Genomic DNA, 18,018 nt, shown 5'->3' with positions numbered 1-18,018 from the left:
ACTGATAAGATTACCCCGCACCATGCCGTACGCCACGGCGTTGAGGCGGTGCTGCGTCGAGCCACTTTTAAGCGCTAACGTCCTGGGAAGTCACAATCTGGTGCACATCTTGAATTTTCGCTAACTAATTTTCATATGGCTTATCTAATAAAGTATTGGTGGCATCCCTCACACCCTGCACCCAAGCCATTATTTTGTCTTCAGGTCTGTCTTGGACCTTGAGACAGATCGTTGCTGCTTTCTGATCGGCCTCCATTAAACCAGGTTGGGGTTCGCTGTCAATTACTGTCACGCTCTCTGCCTTCTGTTCGCCCTCTGCGAACTGAAAATTCTCTTGAGTATCGTGGCAAGTTGGTATGTTATCTGTGTCCTGACTGGCCTCCATATCAGGTTCTTCGTTAATTGTAGTCACGCTCTCTGCACCTTCTTTGCCCTCTTCAGTTGGTATGTTCTCTGCATATTGCTTGGCCTCTCTGGCTTCGATTCCGCCATTGGCACCGAATACTATCAACTTTAGAGTAGATGTACCGCTGTTGCCATCAATCGTTGTAGGATAGCATAGAGAGCCATCAGGGCTGTCAGTATTGCGTAGACATAGTGGAGGAGAGAGTCTTACTAGGTACTGAGTCCATGTTGGTGGAGAGAAACCTGTTGAAAGTGAAGCTCATACAACAAAATTTCTCGGTATGGTAGCACCTCATATAACATTCATCTCTCTAACTTTCACCGCCAGAGCCTCGCTCTGAAGGGTGATGTGGCTGCAGGATTTGATTCAGAGGCCGCAGATCAAGGGCCTTCATGCAACTGCATCAAGAACACCATGGTCTTACCGCCAGCTACTACATTGCATGGGGTTTTGGCGGCAACATGATTTATTCACACCTGGAGTGAGAGTCGAGAATGGCAGACAAGAGTAGAGTTAACGAAACTCGTAGCGAACAGCGAGTATAAGGCAACAACTAAGATTATGGTCCGCCCGGCAGTCGTTTCCCTTCCCTCCAAGAAACATGGGTCGCGGCTCGCCCAAAGCCTCATTTACAACAAGGCTCTAAAAAACAGTCCACGCTGTGACATAACTCTGAGCGATATACCCTATCCAGTACCTCTTTGTGCCTTGCGTTGTCCATGCCCCAATAATGATACTGTCGCCGTTGGATTCCCTTGATGAGATGAGACCCCAGCCGCATCTTTTTTGGATGGTAGCGACACTGCTTTGGACAACATGGATTCTTTGTCCTGGAGGGATGAATAAAGACCTGTAATTTACAACTGGGGAGGACTGAGGTGAAATGAATTCTAAAGATATCAGAGCATACCGCTATATGCTAAGCACTTAAACTTACCAAGCTCTCGAAGAATTGAGGCAGTAATAAATGCTTGGTCTTTTGGTATAGATTGCGCCATGGTGGTAAGCTTGAGGGTGATAATTAAGAAAGCATATAAGCAGCGTGACTGGCAATTCAAAAAGAAGAAATGACAAGAGGCAGCGTAATATGCTATTTATGTATTTCTTATGGCGTAGCGAGACTGTATAATAGCCTGAGCTCGAAGAGGGGGACGCTGAGCACTGTCCAGGCTAATGAGCTTTCAGGGGTCCCTGACCTTGAGGCTACGTTTGTACCGACATTCCATCACTGTAATCCCATCTTTTGCACCCAACAATGAGACACTCCAGTCCTTCTTCCATTTCCCGATGTCCCCGTGAGGGACATTGTAGACACAGCTGTCATTTGGAAAGCCACCGAACATTCTGAGAAACTCAGAGCCTCTCTCTGCGGATTCTTTATCTCTTAGATATCCTCCTTCCGAGGGGAGATTGAAACTTACTATATTGTCCAGGAGCGTAGCCAGCAAAAGAAGCTGGTAAAATATAATACCATGTAGTCATATCTACCGAGAAGAATGACCAAGGTAAAGTGTAAGTTTGACCTGTATCACGAATCTCCAAAGATTTCTGGACATGAGGCTATATGTACTTTTAGATAACTGTCCAGAGAGAGTTCGAAGTACGTCGCCAATGAACAGCGAGTCATGATACCACGAGGTCTTGTTGTTCACCGCAAGCACCACGTCCAACCCCATGTGTACCTCGTACAAACCAATTATACCTGGTGGTGAGGGTGAGGGTCTGTAGGGACTAATCTGCAGCTCTTTAACAATTCAGTCAAGGGCTCCTGACATGAGGCTGCATATCTATGTAACTACTTTTGTCTCGCCCCCAGCCACTAACATGGATCTCTGCCCCGGAATGCCTCAGTTTCGTCCTTGCCTCATTGCCTCATCGTTTGAGTATCATCGAGCCCACAGAGCCAACGAACTTTCAGGGTTCCCGACCATGAGGCTGCATATCACCACTAACACAGATGCATTTGCTGTCTGCAGCCATATCACACCACCCACTGCAATGCCAACTGTCAAGGACTGCTAAGTGCAGCCAACAATACCCCATTACTGCGGCAACATCAAATGGCGCACGTTTGGCAGCGAAGTCCACCCCCCTCCTGGGTTCGAAGCATTAAGCCCAAAGTAAGTCTTCTTTTTCTCATTAAATAATCCAATAATGACATCCTCATCTGGAGGAACAATATGCGAGTTCTTGGCACTCTTGCATGAGACAAGTGTCATGCAGCTGTTCTCCCGCAGGTCCCATCGGGAAACCGGTTCTTCAATAATATCTGTGGATAGCCACTTGAATTTGTTGATACTGTGCAGGTCCTTGATGTGATGGTGCAGTCTTCCAGATAAATGGAAGCCTTTCCCATTAATAATACCTTGTTTCTCTATACTCTGTTAGTCTCACTCTTGTTCTGCATAAAGACTTGCCTACCAAGCTCATCAAATACTTCTTTAGTCATAAGAGTGAACGCCATTTTGGTTCGAATTTTGAGTAACACGTTTGAGACTACTGGTTAAGAGAATAATGTAGATACGTATCAAAACACGTCCGTTGGGGCAACGTCCCTCTGTTGTAGATGAGCGGCCCCTGCACTACAGAGCTGAGTGACCGAAGGGCCAAGAGCGCATCAACGGCAGCGTTCCTCGGCTCTGACAAGGGTGAGTCCGAACTATCAGCGGCAGGGTTGTAAGCCACCAAGGGCGTGGATCGACGTGCGGGTCCGAGGGGGCGTGCAAGAACTCTTGGTTCAGTGTTCTTGGTTTAGTGTCCTATCTCAGCTGCAAACCTCGTCATCTCCCACGGCAGCATGGTTGCTTGTTCCATGTTTCAGCAGCTCCAGGTCAATGGAGCATCTGTCACAAATACTGGCCATCCCCCGACCATCTTCTTTCCTCTTGACCTTCCTCCAACTTCTCCTCTCTGTCGCGAATGACAGGCGATTTGCATTATGAATCCCCTTCAAAATCCTGCTGTTCGGTGTGACATCGAACGGCAGATAATCACCATTAACCTTCTTTCATTCCTTGGTCCCGATCCAGAGTCAATTCATCCCCTTATCGACTTGATGAAGCCTGATCCTTACAACTTTGCTGTCTATATTCGGAACGAGATGTACCTCGAGATGGATACTCCCCTTCAAAAGAGAGGATGCACGAACGCCGATCTCCAGAACGACATTGAAGTCTTCCGGCTGAAACGGGCATCTCGCCAGGGCAACATCTTCTTGACCTTGCCCCCAAGGCTGCCAGAAGCAGTCTCTGTGGAATCATATGTTCTTCATGCCATAAAGCGTCGACTTGACCTTCCTATATTCAACCCTTGGGCTGACACGACAACAAAGCTTATCGTGGCTTGTGGCGTTGCCTTGTCACAACGAGGCCAACTCATTGCCTACGACCAAAAAGCTTCACTTGCCGATCACTGCTGGCAAGTACTTGATGACCTGGAGACATCTCCATGTGCTACTAGCCTGCCAAACAACGAGCTGAAGGAGGTCCTCAGCGGCATAAAGCGAATCGAACACAAGTTGAACGTCGGATTCGAAGATGTCTACAAACAACTCTTAGACATACGTGCAGACCTCGCTGTAATTGAGAATCAACAAGGCCAAATTTGCATGATGTTGGTCGATCTCAGCAGCAAAGAGGGTTCCGTCGGCTCTTGCCAACAAACGGCTGACATTAACCCTCCTCGCACGCCAGACGATGGACAACAAGTTCCTATTAGCCAGTTACTCAATATCCCATTGAGATTTCCGGATTCGAGTCACCAGCCACACGAAGCTCCGCCCATGAAGCGCACTCCAATTGAACAGCCAGCCAAGTTCGACTGATCATACTGCAATAAACAATTTCCACTCTCTCAACTACTGGCGGCAGGAACTACCCGAAGCTGGTGCTAGCTAATAATTCGGCTGTGGAGAGCAAATGTTCTTTTCTTTTGCATGGAGAGTCCAGTCCTTCTTCATGTCGGTCTTTATTGCCACTATACAATCTTTTCGCTAATCTGCCTATTATTCTCATTTCTTTCTCGCCAGCTTTAATGTAGTACTTTCTACTTATTAATCAAGATCTGTTCAGCCTTGTAATTCTTTATGAATTGAATAATTCCACGGAGTGAATAGTAAGACATGATGGCCATTCTCCCTTTCTTCCTTTTCTCGATGACGGCAGAGCCTGCATTTACTGCCCGTCTCTGGTGTGCGCATCTTACCATGCATGGGATATAAATGGGGATGTAAGTGCTTGACGACTCGCGCAAAGTCGGCACAGAAGCCTTGACTCGTCATCTCATAAAGCCAATCGTCGATGCCAACCACTTCATTTCGAACCCAGGCGTGACATAGACAAGAAATTCTTCCCTGCTAGCCTCAGGCTTACATATACTCAGATATTGTCCCCACTGCTCCAGCGTTGGCTGTTCGAGTTTGCCCATAGTGTCTAAATAATATCAGAATATGACTCAATTCAAACTTTAATGTGTCTTACCTTTATGTAATTTTCCCTTGTGGAAGATACGCATACATAGGAACCCCCCCCAGGCAAAGTCAATCGAAGGGTTGGGATCCGCCGTAGTGCAAGGTCGACACAGATGTAGCTGACAGTACCTGCACTCCCAGATCATCCAATGAGGGCCAGAGTGGCAGCGCTGGCAGATCCACTGCATTAGATTGGTATCTGACTTCATCATTTGGAATTGATGAGCACAAGCGTTGGACATTTTGTGGTGAGTTGCTGCGGTTCTGTTGTAGCTATTCAAATTTAGGATTGTAGAGGATACAATAGTAAGCAAGTACCACTTACCTTGCGTATGAGATAAAGGACATATGATTCAAGATATAAGAGACAATCAGGGTCTTAAATATTTCTCTGACTGGAACAGCCCCGGGTTATGGCCTGGAGAATTCACCGATGGTCTCATATGAAGGTTTGCACAAGCACGAGGAACCAAAGGTTGTGACAGGGTTTATTTGCCAGGACTTTCCACGCTTAAGGGGTGTGAATGCCGTTATCTCATCTGCTAAAGGCAACCCATGGATCCTCTATGCCCCCCGACGAGTCCAGGGGATCCACAGGAATCGGTTTTGTTGGTAATCTCATTTTCACAAGTGAACGGCTAGCTCCCCGCCAACACCTCTCATCAACTATAACCCCGGTAAGTATGATTTTCCTGGCATCCTTAACGACGATAACATCCGTTTCTGAATTCCCGATATCGCACAACTCATTCGTTTCCTTATTAAATCCCGTAATTTCAAAACAAAGACAGGAATAGAGATTATAGGTGCAGTGGTTCTTGGAGTCTTGTATCTCAGCATGGCCATGAGCAATGTTTCTATTTTTGGTCCAGGTTTGAGGATCATGCACTATGAGGTAAATATTATAAACCCTCCATGGGCTTAGTTCAGTAATGTTTGCGTCTTGATGTTGTTAGTACATGCCAACCCGGACGCGTATATTACATACCGTCTAGTTGCTTTCTGGTCTTCTTTAACACAAGATAAAGATGATAAACCAAGGCCGCCATGGCAATCAAGGAAGATAGTAAGGCTGCTGTAGAAATGGATAGCGCGAGAACGGCCCCTCTCATGATGGTCTAGGTCTTGGTGGAGGCTTTGGACAGCCTGTTGTGTCGTATGCGCCGCGACCCAAGGCTTGCGAGGTCTGAGAAGAGATCATGAAGTGGCTGTTCGGAAAGGAAGGCTTGAATTGCGAGCCTTTTGCGAACCAGTGTCGGTGAGGCCTGCAAGTAGTTGCCTTGTTGTCGGGTTGCACATTCCTTTAAGTAGCTGTCGCTGTTGCAAGTAGGTTAACTCTAAGCACACACCCCTCCCATGCTGTTTTAGAGTGGGGATTTGCGTTCTGTCACAGAGTAAGCTAGTCTTGCTTGGGATCACGATTGAGCGTGATCCATATCCAGAAGCTAAGATTGCTGATCCTTATTTCATGATGCCTCATGCCTCATACCTCATGCCTCATGCCTCATGCCTCACACCTCATTCCTCACAACTCACGCCTCATTGCCTCATAACCTTTACCTCATTCATCTTAGTGCCATCCTATCACTTCCTGTCGTGGAGAAACACTCATTTTCAACTGCATCACTTACTTGTGCTCATACAGTTAGTTCTATGTATGATGAGCCGCAAACTCCCCTCGCTTGGCCCGGAACAGGGTTCCGTGATCCAATTTCAGCTCCAAGTCTCCCAACCGGACCTGCGATCACGACGACAACCACGAGACAGGCACTTCAAGGCGTTAGGGGAGCGTTTACCCAATTCTGAGGACGAATGGCAAAAGGCCCGAAGACGTCTCCGGTTTACAACTCCAGCTGATATCAATGCATGGGTTTCGGACCTTGTGTCCCTGGACGGCGCCTTGCCTCAAAATCTACGCAAGTTGATCAACATTGCGATCTTTTGCGTAGAGAGCCGCAAAGACGAGGACACGGCCCATCGTAACTATGAGGCACGTGCCTCTCAGCAATGTTTGGTCAGAACTATCCGCAATTACGCTTCTCTTGTACGAGGTGTGATTGCCTTGATGGATCAAATTTACCTGAAGCTACGGCATCGGGCCTTTGAAGCTGTACTACTTTATTGTAAGTGATCAGTGTAGACTATTCTTTCATTACTAAAAATAAATAGCACCTTTGGATTATGCGTCTCTGGTGTCTTACAAGAGAGAGCCAGATCGTTTCAAGTCATACTTTCGGGATGTGAAAATTCTCCCTGAGGAGCATGCATCACAGGCCCTATATCTTCCATTTCTTGTTGCATATGGACACCCACAATATAAGTACAATGAGATTTGCAGAGCTCTTGGTACCAACACTCTCAAAGAGCCAGAGTTCCTCAAATTTGTTTCCGTAAGGGAGAACGGAAAACCAGTGCCCCATATACTTAACAGTCCCCCGAAGAACCGCTACGACGCAATCCGAAATAGATGGACTCGAGATAGTCTGACTGAACACTTTAATACCGAGGAAATTTATGCCATTCCTAACCGCATGGATGGCTATAAACGATTTGACCTCCCAGACATAATTCAGCAAAAGTCAGCTATGGCAGCCAAGGAACAGGACGGCTGTGTACCCCAAGATATTCCAGGGGTGATAAGCTTCAGATTTGATTGGACTGTATGTCATGACGATGTCGGTCGCCTGGTCCTCGGGTTGTTGGTAAGTAAACTGTGAAAGGCTAGAGCTGAGCTGATTTATAAGGTCGAACTTGGCTTTATCAGCCAAGGACAGATACACCTCAGCAGGAACTCTGTACGTCATGATACCGGCCCAATTACTGTTCGCTCAAATTGGTTGAAGATCATCATACCTACTGCCCCAACCGCTGAGCCAGCAGTTATGTCACTTAGCAGCAAGAGCTTCCGAGAAGACGTTACATGGAATATGAAATCAGGCTTTCTGCTTGGGCCAGGTATAACACACTCGCCGTCAGGGACCCTTCATTATATTTCAATGTCTATCCCTACTTTGAAGAGCTAGCAGAATCGATTGTGTACCCTGTCTTATCCACGTAAACGACATCCACTTTTGCCCCTTGCTCCTCTGTGACGGGGTCATTTCCCTCGATCTCGCGGGTTCCTTTGCTTGTAAGAATCAACGAACGAAATGAAAGGCCATGGGATTTACCTGATGCATCGTCACCGGAAGTACTTGACGTACTTGCATCTTGGTTATTTCCGGCCTGTTGCGGCTGGTCTTTCTCGTTTGGAGTGTATGGCATACTGATTTGCGTAATAATATAAAATGCGATTCATGTGGAATTGGCCTTGAACACATCTTCAGGACGACCCATTTCTTATACTTCAATATCAAGAGAGCGTTTTTCTTGCATTACAAGTAGCCTCGCAAATGGTCTCAAGTCGGGCTTGCATGAAGCGGCCTGCACTTGAGGGACCTACCGGGATTATTACTAGCTGCATAATGGGATGGTGATACTGAGCATTAGAAGGGCTTAGACGTGGTTATGATGTTGAGAAGGGTAGAAACACTAGACATAAGGCATAAGGTATGAGGCATGAGGCATGAGTTATAAGGTATAAGGTATGAGGTATAAGGTATGAGGTATGAGGCATGAGGTATGAGGTATGAGGGAAGCTTCTATCGATAAGCTGATAGACTGATAAGATGAGGAAGATCTAAAATCACGTGACTATAAGGCCGCCTTGCCATCCTGCATTTTGGGCAGTAACTCCGTCGTTCTTTAACATCTCAGGAACAATGTCGTCAGATATCGCCCGTGCCACTGAAGAAATATCAACAGCAGGTTTCTCGGTGCACCAAGATGCGCGTATTGGTGCTCTAGTTCAAGACATTATTAACATAAGGTATAATTTCTACTCGGAGGAGGGACGCAGCCTTTTTAGGGGAGTACTGCAAAATGATGTGAGTAAGGCTATTCTCGGAGCAGACTGCATCTAACCCATACCAGCTCGTTTCCAACGTTATCAAACCACTGCTGCGGGAACCGACCTTTATATTCTGTCGAGTATTCGGCAAAACTCGGTCTAAGCATTGTATCGTGAACCGAAAAGACGACGCACGAATGCGAACTGTGACCGTTTTCTGCTGGTCGAGTGAATCTAAGGCTGCTTTCTACTCTGGTTCACATCTTCACCATCTGGGAGCAACGGAGGCACCAAACACACTATTGAGAGTATCCGATAACGCCCTGCAGCATGACGACATAAATATGCGCTCTCATGACATAGATGCTGGCGGTTTGTAAGTCAAGATTTGCTACAAATGGTCGTGGTGACTGACAAATTCAGAGCGTTAGTTGATGCCCGATGCGCTTGGCAGATAACGAATGGAATATGTATAATGATCGGAATTGCTTGCGGCGATGAAGCACCATTTTGGAAACCAATGCCTTTCCCATCTACAATGCAGGATGACATAACAAACATGATGGCTGGAACGATTTTCGCAATCAGAGCAAGATTTAATCGAGCAATCAAGACCCCAAACCATATTATTACTGCCGCGGTAGAAGAAGAGGAAGCGAAAACAAGACCTCGAGCCAACGACCGAGCCGACAACATCACCAGTGATCAGGGTGCTCTTACGCCGAACCTAGACGATTGAAACCACCTGCAAAATAACAGAGCGCAAAAGAAAGTCAATCAAATCTGTTTGTACCAAATGATTGTGAAACTAAATCCAGAAGTTCCTGATTGTCTATACCCAAAGGGCCATCTAGCGTATAAAAGTTGCTGAATGGAGCTCGCTCGGGAACGTCTTGATTTTGATCAACGCCTGAAAAATCTTCACCGCTATAGCCATTGCTGAACTGAGCTGGAACTGGGACCGTGGACGAGACATCATGACGCCGGGGAAAACATTGACTTTCAGAGATAACGTGCAAACTGGAAATATCACGGGCCGGACAGTTTGATAAACCATCTGCATTTTGTTCTTCCTGATTGGCACTGGCCAATATTTGGGACCCATCGTTGAGCTTTGAAGCCTTGTGATGTCGTGGCAACGCTTCTGCCACGTTCGGGGGTCGTGGCCGCTTTTTGCTGCGTCTCTTGGGCCTCCCACGAGGAGCCAAACTATCATGAGACAAGAGAGTTTCGCGGGCCTTTCGGAGAGCGGATCTCCACTCTTGTCTAGCCATAGCGAGATCGGCATGTTTTCGGGGCTTCAGACATTCTTTAATATGACGTTGTCGATCATACTGCCACAAAATATCTTCTTTACAAATACCGCACTTTTCACCACATTTCATATCTGTATCACGAGTCAAATCATGCTTAGACGGGTCTATGGTGAAACCAACGCTTAGTGTAATGCCGTGAGAAGTTGTCCGGCCGATTATAAAGTTGCCCAGTGCCCTCACAATCTGGGTGCGGGCAAGACATTCCCTCCAACTCTATCCATCGCTCGTTTCGTTCGTCCTGCTCGTCGTCGGTCGATATCGAGCTTGGTGACGCTTCTATATTCGTTCGGGAAATGGCGGGTTGGAGCTGCTGCAGAAGCTGCAAGATAAGAGATTGTGTTTGTTGCATGTCATCTCGAATCTGTTTGTAGCAAGACTCAAATAGTTGTTTGGAATGCGCTAAATCGCGTTGGAGTGACTCTATCTGACTCTCGTACAGGGTTAGAATAATTGAAATAATATATCTAGGCTCACTCACAATGATACCGGCCACGTCAGGCGAGCTTGTCGCGTGCATGTGGCTCGTCATAATTGGAGAAAAACAAGTGCAAGTTTGAGATGGAGAAGGTTTGACAAGTGGCAAACCACTAAAACTGCTGTCACGTGGGACTGCCCCTCACATGTGCGGAATCTCTATAATTGTCGGCGCGATTCTTACTGTTTCCCCTTGTCATGACCCCTACGACTTACTCTACCGACTTTATCTATTTTAATCCTTTCACACTCATAGCCATGCCCGAGGCCAATAACAAATGCACACTCTGCGGCGGCTCAGGCAAGATAGCAGGCACTACGTTCGATTGTGGTGCTTGTGACGGCACTGGGGACAAGCGACCATGATTGCATGGACTCTTATTCACTCAATGCTCTACTAAGGAATAAGCACTTAATATAAACCTTTCTTAGTATGTATTACTAATATTTAGGAAGGGTTCTTACTAACTCTCTCTCTATATATATAGGGCTTTTATATATATTACTTTTTTAAGCTATTTAAATAATTTTAATTAAATAGTTAAATAGAATAAATAACCACTTATTTAATACCTAAGTATACCTTATTACTATCTCTACCTTATGCCTCAGGCATCACGCCTCACGCCTCTCGCCTCTCGCCTCACGCCTCACGCCTCACACCTCACGCCTCACACCTCACGCCTCACGCCTCATGCCTCACGCCTCACGCCTCACGCCTTATACCTTGCTCCCTTATAGCAATAGTCTATAACTATAAAGGAAATTTATTAAACTGCTCTGTTCTTACTAAAACTTAACAAAATGACACCTCTTCCGGAGCCTGAACAATCTCTCTTATATATTTCTGTCTTTAAGACTTTTATCTTACCGATTTTCCCTATTGTTTCTATTCAGGACATCGATTCATTTTGGCATAGATGGATGAGCTCTGAGTCAACATGCATTGAGCTAGTCTGCTTGTCTCTTATTATAGAAACTGGCAGTTTGATATCAGCTCTCAAAAGACAAGCCAACACCGGACTAATCATCTTGCACTCTCAAACTCGATCCAGGAAGATTGCAGACGCCGCCAGATATATCCGCATCGAGGAGCAACACGGTTTAAGCTTTACTCAAGCTTGTCTCTTAATGTGTGTTTTTCTTCGACATAACGCCCAAAGCGGGGAAGAGTACCTCCTTAAAGCTAGTTATTCCCTTAAGGAGATCTTAAGGACCCCTGGGTTATTTCAAAATCACGGCGAAAGTGTTATCCTCCTGTGGTTGAGTTGGGCATGTCTAGCTTTGTAAGTCATGAGGCCAACAACTATGTATCTCTGCTAAAGAACTAGTGAAACCCCGAGAAAGGGAATTCTTGAGCCATTTATGTCTGCATCACAACTACAAAACTTCCCCTTGAGCTCACGTTTACATGAATTACTTGGGACATCATTTGCTATTACACAAAGACGTCGCCTGCAATGGCTTGGAGAACATATCGATAAGTCTTGGACCCCAGACAACTTCGACACTCAGACATGTGATACAAGGCTGAATTGCTATATTAAGGCTGAGTTAAGAAAGTCCAAGATTGCATTGCCTCATAGGATGAGTAGATATGAATTAAATGGCGCTCATAAGAATTTTCTATTAGCTGCACAAGCTCTAGATGCAGGAGACAGAATCCGAAATCTAAAATTGTAAGTCTATAAAACCAAATCTAGGCTTTTCATATCTAATATTCATTAGTGAAGCTCATAGTGCTTTAACAATAGCAAGTAAGATCGACTTTCAGGAGTGGATTGAGGTATCAAGACCAACTTTCTGTGCCATATCCATGCTCTTTCCGTTCTCAACAGAACTTGAGATATTATACCAGGAGTTTTCCGCGCATCTGATTCCAATGATGCCATCTGTCCTTGCTAGTGATTTAGACTGGGTTGAACAATTTTGAGTGGAAGCTAAGCTTTGGTGATATATTAGGATATTGTGTCGAGTAAATGAGAATAAGATAACTGCACCTAAATAAGGCAACTGCATTGTGGCGGCCTTCCCACTACTACCCTCATTTTTGCGAATTTTCAAACATGACCTTTGCCAGCGCCATAATTACCATCGGCCAGATACCTTAAGTTATGATTACAGCCCGATAAACGGTATACCTCTAGGTACGTGGTAACGATCTTAGCACGGCCCGGATCAACGGAAGTGCCTCTGTGTTGTTCATCAGTGGGTGATGTCAATTAAGCGGTGACAAAAACAGGGCTTTACGAGATGGTTGCATGCATTGCGAGAGCATATCAGTATGCGAGCTCACTCTACGCATGACTCCCTGCAACCAACAACCCATTCATGGTTAAGCTACAGCTCTACTTGATCATAACAAGCCTTTCCCCTTCTGTGTTCTTTGGCGTATTTGACCATATTGTGGTTACACTGCATCATGTAATGCAGGTCAAGAAGTGGGCTATCCCTGTGCACTTAGACATACACCTCCTCCAGTGTACTTGCTTACATCCATAATATGCAGCCATGGGTCATAAGACAAGGCAACGCCTTGCATGGTAGATATTGCATTTATCCCCTCAAGTTAGGCAACCATTCTGACGCAGTAGTTACCTGCTCGGCTACAAATACCCGGACAATGACAAGGGCTTCTCTGGGGTATTTAAGATCCATTCATGTCGCCATTGAGCCTGATATCTAAGTCGCAGCCAAACCAACGTTCTGCTACCTCTTAAATCATTTCAACTTTCACAATGGCCGCCACCGAAATCGCCCCTGTCCCTGGACTTCACGTCGCCCCAACCCTTGATGACTTGAGAGACTCTGCTCAGTGGTGAGTGCTTATCCTGGAACACTAAGCCTTCAATTAACGGTATCAGCTGGAACAGTCTTCCCGTGTCACGGGACCAGCCAGATGTTCCCGGCCAGCACCTCAGTATGCTTGCCAGGACCTTGGAGCGTCACGGTATGAAGAAGATGCTATCTTTCCACCTCATCCATCGACATGACCCCATTGATGATGGCAAAGTAATGATGACGAGCAATCTCAATATTCTCATCGGAAAATGGATTCGCCCAATGGATATCAATGACATCAACCTCACCAACACTCATGGCTATCTCTTCAAGCTGGGCTCTGATGGCCGTCCCCGAGCCTATAAGTATAGAGAAGGACCTCTGCCTGACCTGGCGGGTGTTTCTCCCGATTTCCTTTCCGAGCTGAACCGCTACCTTCAGGGCAATCAGCTAAACGACCTCCTGGCGTTTGGGGTCAGCGATAGTATGGAGGGTCTGATCGAGTTTGACCTTGGCCACAATGGAACTGTCCTGCTCAAGCAGGAGCAAGCAAACTATGGCAAGTTTGTCAAGGAAACAGGGTTCGTTTACTATGAAGGGGAAGATGGAATTAGCCAGCTTAAGGGCAATGAACACCATGCTGAGACAACAACTGGGCCTCACAAGGTCTTCTGGGATGGCAGGCTCGAGAACGAGGCCGAATTAGTAAAGGCATTGTATGAACTGGGCCTTATTCGGTACGAGTAGCTTCGCACTCTATGCATCTTCACAGTTCAAATTATATATGAAGCGGTCAAGGGCTGAAAGGATAATCCACAAACACTTGAGATTATGGTCGCGGAGGGCAGTTAGTAATGATTCTACCTTTATTGATCCCTGTTCTACTGCGATGTGGCTGCCTGGATGGTGTTGTGGCTGGAATGCTGCCCAAGTGCTACCTAAATGCTACCGAGGTGCTGCCGAGATTAATGATTTAAAGGCTTACTTGACCAAAATCACCTCCAACTTCCTTAAATATTGTACCTTCGCCTATGACAATCCTGCCATGAGCATCGATCTTTACTCTGCTGAAAGCTGTATTCAGCACTTCTTCGACACCTCAACTACAGTTACGAGGGCGGAATGTGATATGAAAGCCGCATCCCTTGTCGGCGGGACAGTGACTCCAGTGCCCATACAGGGTGTGTGGAGCTATACGGTCACTGGTGGGCCAGGTCAGGCAGATATTGTGCAGTTTCGCGCGGAGCGATCCAAGCTGGATATGGCAAATATCAGAATCGCTGAGCTGGTTCACGCAAAAGATGTTCCAGGGTGCAAGTATTATGGGCAAATCGGTAGCCAACATCCTCTGTCTATCTACGTGATGCAGAAACGTCATGGCGTATGTTATATCCAGACAAGGGACACTTCATTGGAGGGTAAGGCGGAATTTAAGATGCGGCAATTCCGGACTGTTGGTGACCTTGCAAGGTAGGTTTATCCAGTCACTCGGGGTAATGGTTATTTAACTAGATTGCAGGTTCTTCGCAGCAGCATGGAGGGGGGCACAGGAAGTGTCTCCGTCCACTGTCAATAACTTACACAAGGAATTTGAAACTGATCTTAATCGACTATTTCAACGGCTTCCTGATCGCTTTACGAAAACACTCAACCTGGTCCGCCAGAACTTGCCCAGAATCTTCACCCTTCCCTTTGTCATCACTCACGGTGACCTCAACGAAATGAACATTCTTGTTGATAATGCCGGCCATATTTCTGGCGTTATTGATTGGGCAGAGTCAAAAATATACCCATTCGGGATTTCGCTGTGGGCACTAGAGAACATTCTTGGCTATATGGATAGCAATGGCTGGCATTACTATAATAATGCTCAGGAGCTCAGAGATGAGTTTTGGCGAATCTTTGAGACTGACATTGGAGGCATTCAGGAGGAAGTTAAGGTAAATATCCGTTTTGCAAGGATGGTTGGATTATTCCTACGATATGGCTTTCATCAAGATGGGGCAGTAAGAGGAAAAGTTAGGGACACTGATATTGCCCTTAGGTATGCTGATGCTTTTTGCACAGAAGGTATCTAAAAAGCTAGACAGTTTGAATTAATAGCAAGAGAGAGTAGTCAACTGCTATATACGGGGACTTAACTTAGGCAGTATACTAATAATTATTAAAAACCCTTAGACTAATAGCCTCCCAAACGATTGATGGTAGAAAGGGGCCAGCTGAACATCCTTGGTCATCCATTGCATCTACGTTTAAGTGCCGCTCAACAGCAGTGCCCGCCTGTATTGCCACTCCTCTTTAACAAGAACCATAAGAACTGGTGACAGCACTATAGGACCAAGAGAACTTTCCCAATCCTGCAACATGGTTTCTCGTCTTTTGAGAGGTTAAAATGAGAAATCATGCTTTCTGGGAACGGCCGAGTCCTTCGGCACATGAAACGGGCATCAGAGGCGTCTTGCTTCTCTCATTCATGCGAGGGACACGACAAGTGATGCGTGATGACCATAAACAAATTCACCGTATCAGCGGTCTACCCGCATTTGTGGCTATGTTAGAAAACGAACAATGAAATGTGACTTATTTAGTAAGGAGATGAGAACTTTATCACTAGCATTGTGAGAAAGGCTCCTAGCGCTTGCCCTTGTCCTTCTGTTGCATAATATCCCAATGTTGCTTGACACCATTCTCTGTGCGCTTCAATTTCTTTGCGATATAATAGTCCGATGGAGTGCCGTTGCTCTGCTGGGAGCGCTTGAGTCGTCTAAGAAGATCCTCTTCTCCTTTTGTCCATCTGCGACGCTGTATACTTTTCTGCAACTGTGAGTTACCAAGCTCGGCTTCGCTTTCGCTCTCACTAGGGCTGGAATGTGTGCTTGAGAGAGTATCGCTCCAGTCATCGGCTATTTCGTCAACGGCTACCTCTATGGTATCATGTATAGACTGGACGCTGATGTCTGCTGTCGGGTCATGTGACTGGACCGGGGACAGCATGTCCAGTACCTTCAAGATTGACTCCGCAGCGTTACGAATCGATGAAATAATTTCTTCAGATGTATTCGATGTAAGTTTGCGTCGCTTCGGCGAATGGTAGGCTTCTGACCCAGAACGCTGAGACTCACTGCTTGCGTCGTGTTCAGAAACTAATCGCTTTGTTGATGAGGGTATCTCAACTGGAGCTAGGGTTTTCTTGAAGAAGCCAGGCTCTGTGATGCTGGGCTCTGTTGTGATGCTGGGTAGTATACTTGCTGCGGCAGCAACGGCGTGCAGATTCATCCCATTTAGGCTGACTCGCCTGCCGCTCGGGGTTGAGCACGAAGACTCCTGAGACTCTGATGCTGCACTGTTCCTTCCAGATAGCGCAGCGTGAGATATAGCACCAGATACATCTAAATCAGTTATCTGGGGGCTAGTATCTTGTATGTTATCTTTTCTGGGAATAAAGGCATCTTATAGTTGTTAGTGATATTCTTATAGTTTTTAATATAGATATATTTACCTTGATTTCTGCAAAATTGGTTTTGGCAATGTGGTGAGGTTGTTAAAGGTGTAATGATGCTCGAGACAGTTGATAGAGTGGTCTTTGTATCTGGTGACCAAACGTATTCGGCTGAACTGATCTCTGTATTGCTCCCTTCTTCAGGGGTATTTATGTTATAAGCTTCTCGCTCAATGTTCAGCTCGGAGGTTAAACGCATTGTGGTAATTGCCACTGGAAGTTTTTGTCTTAGCTCATCATCCTTATGCCGATAACCATGGCAGCTGAGATCCCGGCTAGTGTATTGGGGGTCGATAGTAGAGTCTATAGGACGTTAGTATTAGTCGTAAAGATCTAAAGAATAGGTTATCTTAGTCAGTACCAGTTACTGGATTTTCTGATGTAGGCAAACAGTAATCCAAGCATTCCTCTGTAGTAGGAAAATCAAAATAAGGGTTTTCATCTCTATTTGTGATAGTTACTGGAATAAATTTCTCATCAATATGAGAACATCTATGGCCAGCAACTGATGAGAGTGGAGAGAGACTGCCAACACTTATAGTGCTTGTCGGAGCAGGTGTAGAGCGTGCTATTAAATGCTTTTTCTGTCTCTGCTTGGCTTGCTTAGGATGATAAGGCTTGAATTTGAGGTCCATCTTAAATGAATGAATGACAGTGTCCCTTATGTGAATAAATAAGGCACTTGATAATCATAAAGAAAAGAATTTGTAAGAGGTTAAAAGGCCAGGTTAGGAGGAGGCCCTCCATTTATACTCCGAGACCCAGCCTCCTCCCCCGTCGCGCTATTAGCGAAGTGGGAAGGAGATAAGCTGAGATGTGCGGCTCGGGAAACATTATTATGCCGAGATGAAATTTCGTTTGGAGCTTGTTGGATGTCTCGAATCATTGGATTGGTCCCCGTCCTTCTTGTCGCCAGTCTGTTGGTTAGATGTTATCCCAGGAAAGGATCATATAACCGCCTTGACCTCGTTGGCGCATACAACATGAGGCCATAAGATGATCAGGAGGCCATCTGAATAACTCCTCATTGGTGAAATCAACCGGAAGCGAGCCCATCCGAACGCTTATGCAGCTTGATGGCCTTGATTATTGCAGCTGCGGTCCAAGCTTGCAGAGAGTTAAGGTCAACAGTGACTCGAATTGCCATATCGAGTAAATAACGGTAACCAACTAACCCCCCTATTC

The 18,018-nt window shown here is 46.0% G+C and overlaps 11 protein-coding genes across 11 annotated transcripts; 6 read left to right on the top strand and 5 right to left on the bottom strand.

Moving 5' to 3' along the window:
• Window positions 1-124: 124 nt before the first annotated feature.
• FPRO_07154 (uncharacterized protein) lies at window positions 125-1,404 on the bottom strand (the record flags this gene model as incomplete). The annotated part of the gene is made up of 2 exons (XM_031227853.1): window positions 125-648; window positions 1,344-1,404. The coding sequence occupies 2 exons, from the start codon at window positions 1,402-1,404 to the stop codon at window positions 125-127; spliced, it is 585 nt and encodes a 194-aa protein (XP_031078248.1).
• A 1,044-nt stretch (window positions 1,405-2,448) lies between these two features.
• FPRO_07155 (uncharacterized protein) lies at window positions 2,449-2,870 on the bottom strand (the record flags this gene model as incomplete). Its single annotated transcript, XM_031227852.1, has 2 exons — window positions 2,449-2,780; window positions 2,828-2,870. 2 exons carry the CDS (start codon window positions 2,868-2,870, stop codon window positions 2,449-2,451), a joined length of 375 nt encoding a protein of 124 aa, XP_031078247.1.
• Window positions 2,871-3,344: 474 nt separating this feature from the next.
• FPRO_07156 (uncharacterized protein) lies at window positions 3,345-4,229 on the top strand (the record flags this gene model as incomplete). The annotated part of the gene is made up of 1 exon (XM_031227851.1): window positions 3,345-4,229. The coding sequence occupies one exon, from the start codon at window positions 3,345-3,347 to the stop codon at window positions 4,227-4,229; it is 885 nt and encodes a 294-aa protein (XP_031078246.1).
• Window positions 4,230-5,409: 1,180 nt separating this feature from the next.
• FPRO_07157 (uncharacterized protein) lies at window positions 5,410-5,986 on the bottom strand (the record flags this gene model as incomplete). Its single annotated transcript, XM_031227849.1, has 2 exons — window positions 5,410-5,816; window positions 5,863-5,986. The coding sequence occupies 2 exons, from the start codon at window positions 5,984-5,986 to the stop codon at window positions 5,410-5,412; spliced, it is 531 nt and encodes a 176-aa protein (XP_031078245.1).
• Window positions 5,987-6,531: 545 nt separating this feature from the next.
• FPRO_07158 (uncharacterized protein) lies at window positions 6,532-7,591 on the top strand (the record flags this gene model as incomplete). Its single annotated transcript, XM_031227848.1, has 2 exons — window positions 6,532-6,997; window positions 7,044-7,591. 2 exons carry the CDS (start codon window positions 6,532-6,534, stop codon window positions 7,589-7,591), a joined length of 1,014 nt encoding a protein of 337 aa, XP_031078244.1.
• A 1,044-nt stretch (window positions 7,592-8,635) lies between these two features.
• FPRO_07159 (uncharacterized protein) lies at window positions 8,636-9,502 on the top strand (the record flags this gene model as incomplete). The annotated part of the gene is made up of 3 exons (XM_031227847.1): window positions 8,636-8,800; window positions 8,847-9,139; window positions 9,187-9,502. The coding sequence occupies 3 exons, from the start codon at window positions 8,636-8,638 to the stop codon at window positions 9,500-9,502; spliced, it is 774 nt and encodes a 257-aa protein (XP_031078243.1).
• Window positions 9,503-9,536: 34 nt separating this feature from the next.
• On the bottom strand, window positions 9,537-10,608 carry FPRO_07160 (uncharacterized protein; the record flags this gene model as incomplete). Its single annotated transcript, XM_031227846.1, has 3 exons — window positions 9,537-10,150; window positions 10,200-10,509; window positions 10,558-10,608. The coding sequence occupies 3 exons, from the start codon at window positions 10,606-10,608 to the stop codon at window positions 9,537-9,539; spliced, it is 975 nt and encodes a 324-aa protein (XP_031078242.1).
• A 749-nt stretch (window positions 10,609-11,357) lies between these two features.
• FPRO_07161 (uncharacterized protein) lies at window positions 11,358-12,486 on the top strand (the record flags this gene model as incomplete). The annotated part of the gene is made up of 3 exons (XM_031227845.1): window positions 11,358-11,839; window positions 11,885-12,232; window positions 12,282-12,486. 3 exons carry the CDS (start codon window positions 11,358-11,360, stop codon window positions 12,484-12,486), a joined length of 1,035 nt encoding a protein of 344 aa, XP_031078241.1.
• An 805-nt stretch (window positions 12,487-13,291) lies between these two features.
• Window positions 13,292-14,081, top strand: FPRO_07162 (uncharacterized protein; the record flags this gene model as incomplete). Its single annotated transcript, XM_031227844.1, has 2 exons — window positions 13,292-13,371; window positions 13,418-14,081. 2 exons carry the CDS (start codon window positions 13,292-13,294, stop codon window positions 14,079-14,081), a joined length of 744 nt encoding a protein of 247 aa, XP_031078240.1.
• A 298-nt stretch (window positions 14,082-14,379) lies between these two features.
• FPRO_07163 (uncharacterized protein) lies at window positions 14,380-15,434 on the top strand (the record flags this gene model as incomplete). The annotated part of the gene is made up of 3 exons (XM_031227843.1): window positions 14,380-14,804; window positions 14,854-15,340; window positions 15,402-15,434. The coding sequence occupies 3 exons, from the start codon at window positions 14,380-14,382 to the stop codon at window positions 15,432-15,434; spliced, it is 945 nt and encodes a 314-aa protein (XP_031078239.1).
• Window positions 15,435-15,965: 531 nt separating this feature from the next.
• FPRO_07164 (uncharacterized protein) lies at window positions 15,966-17,468 on the bottom strand (the record flags this gene model as incomplete). The annotated part of the gene is made up of 3 exons (XM_031227842.1): window positions 15,966-16,783; window positions 16,834-17,136; window positions 17,195-17,468. The coding sequence occupies 3 exons, from the start codon at window positions 17,466-17,468 to the stop codon at window positions 15,966-15,968; spliced, it is 1,395 nt and encodes a 464-aa protein (XP_031078238.1).
• Window positions 17,469-18,018: the final 550 nt, after the last annotated feature.

The sequence above is a fragment of the Fusarium proliferatum genome, assembly GCF_900067095.1.
Source record: "Fusarium proliferatum ET1 genome assembly, contig: FPRO_scaffold003, whole genome shotgun sequence".
Classification (NCBI taxonomy): Eukaryota; Fungi; Ascomycota; class Sordariomycetes; order Hypocreales; family Nectriaceae; genus Fusarium; species Fusarium proliferatum.
This window is presented reverse-complemented; position numbering and strand designations above follow the sequence as displayed.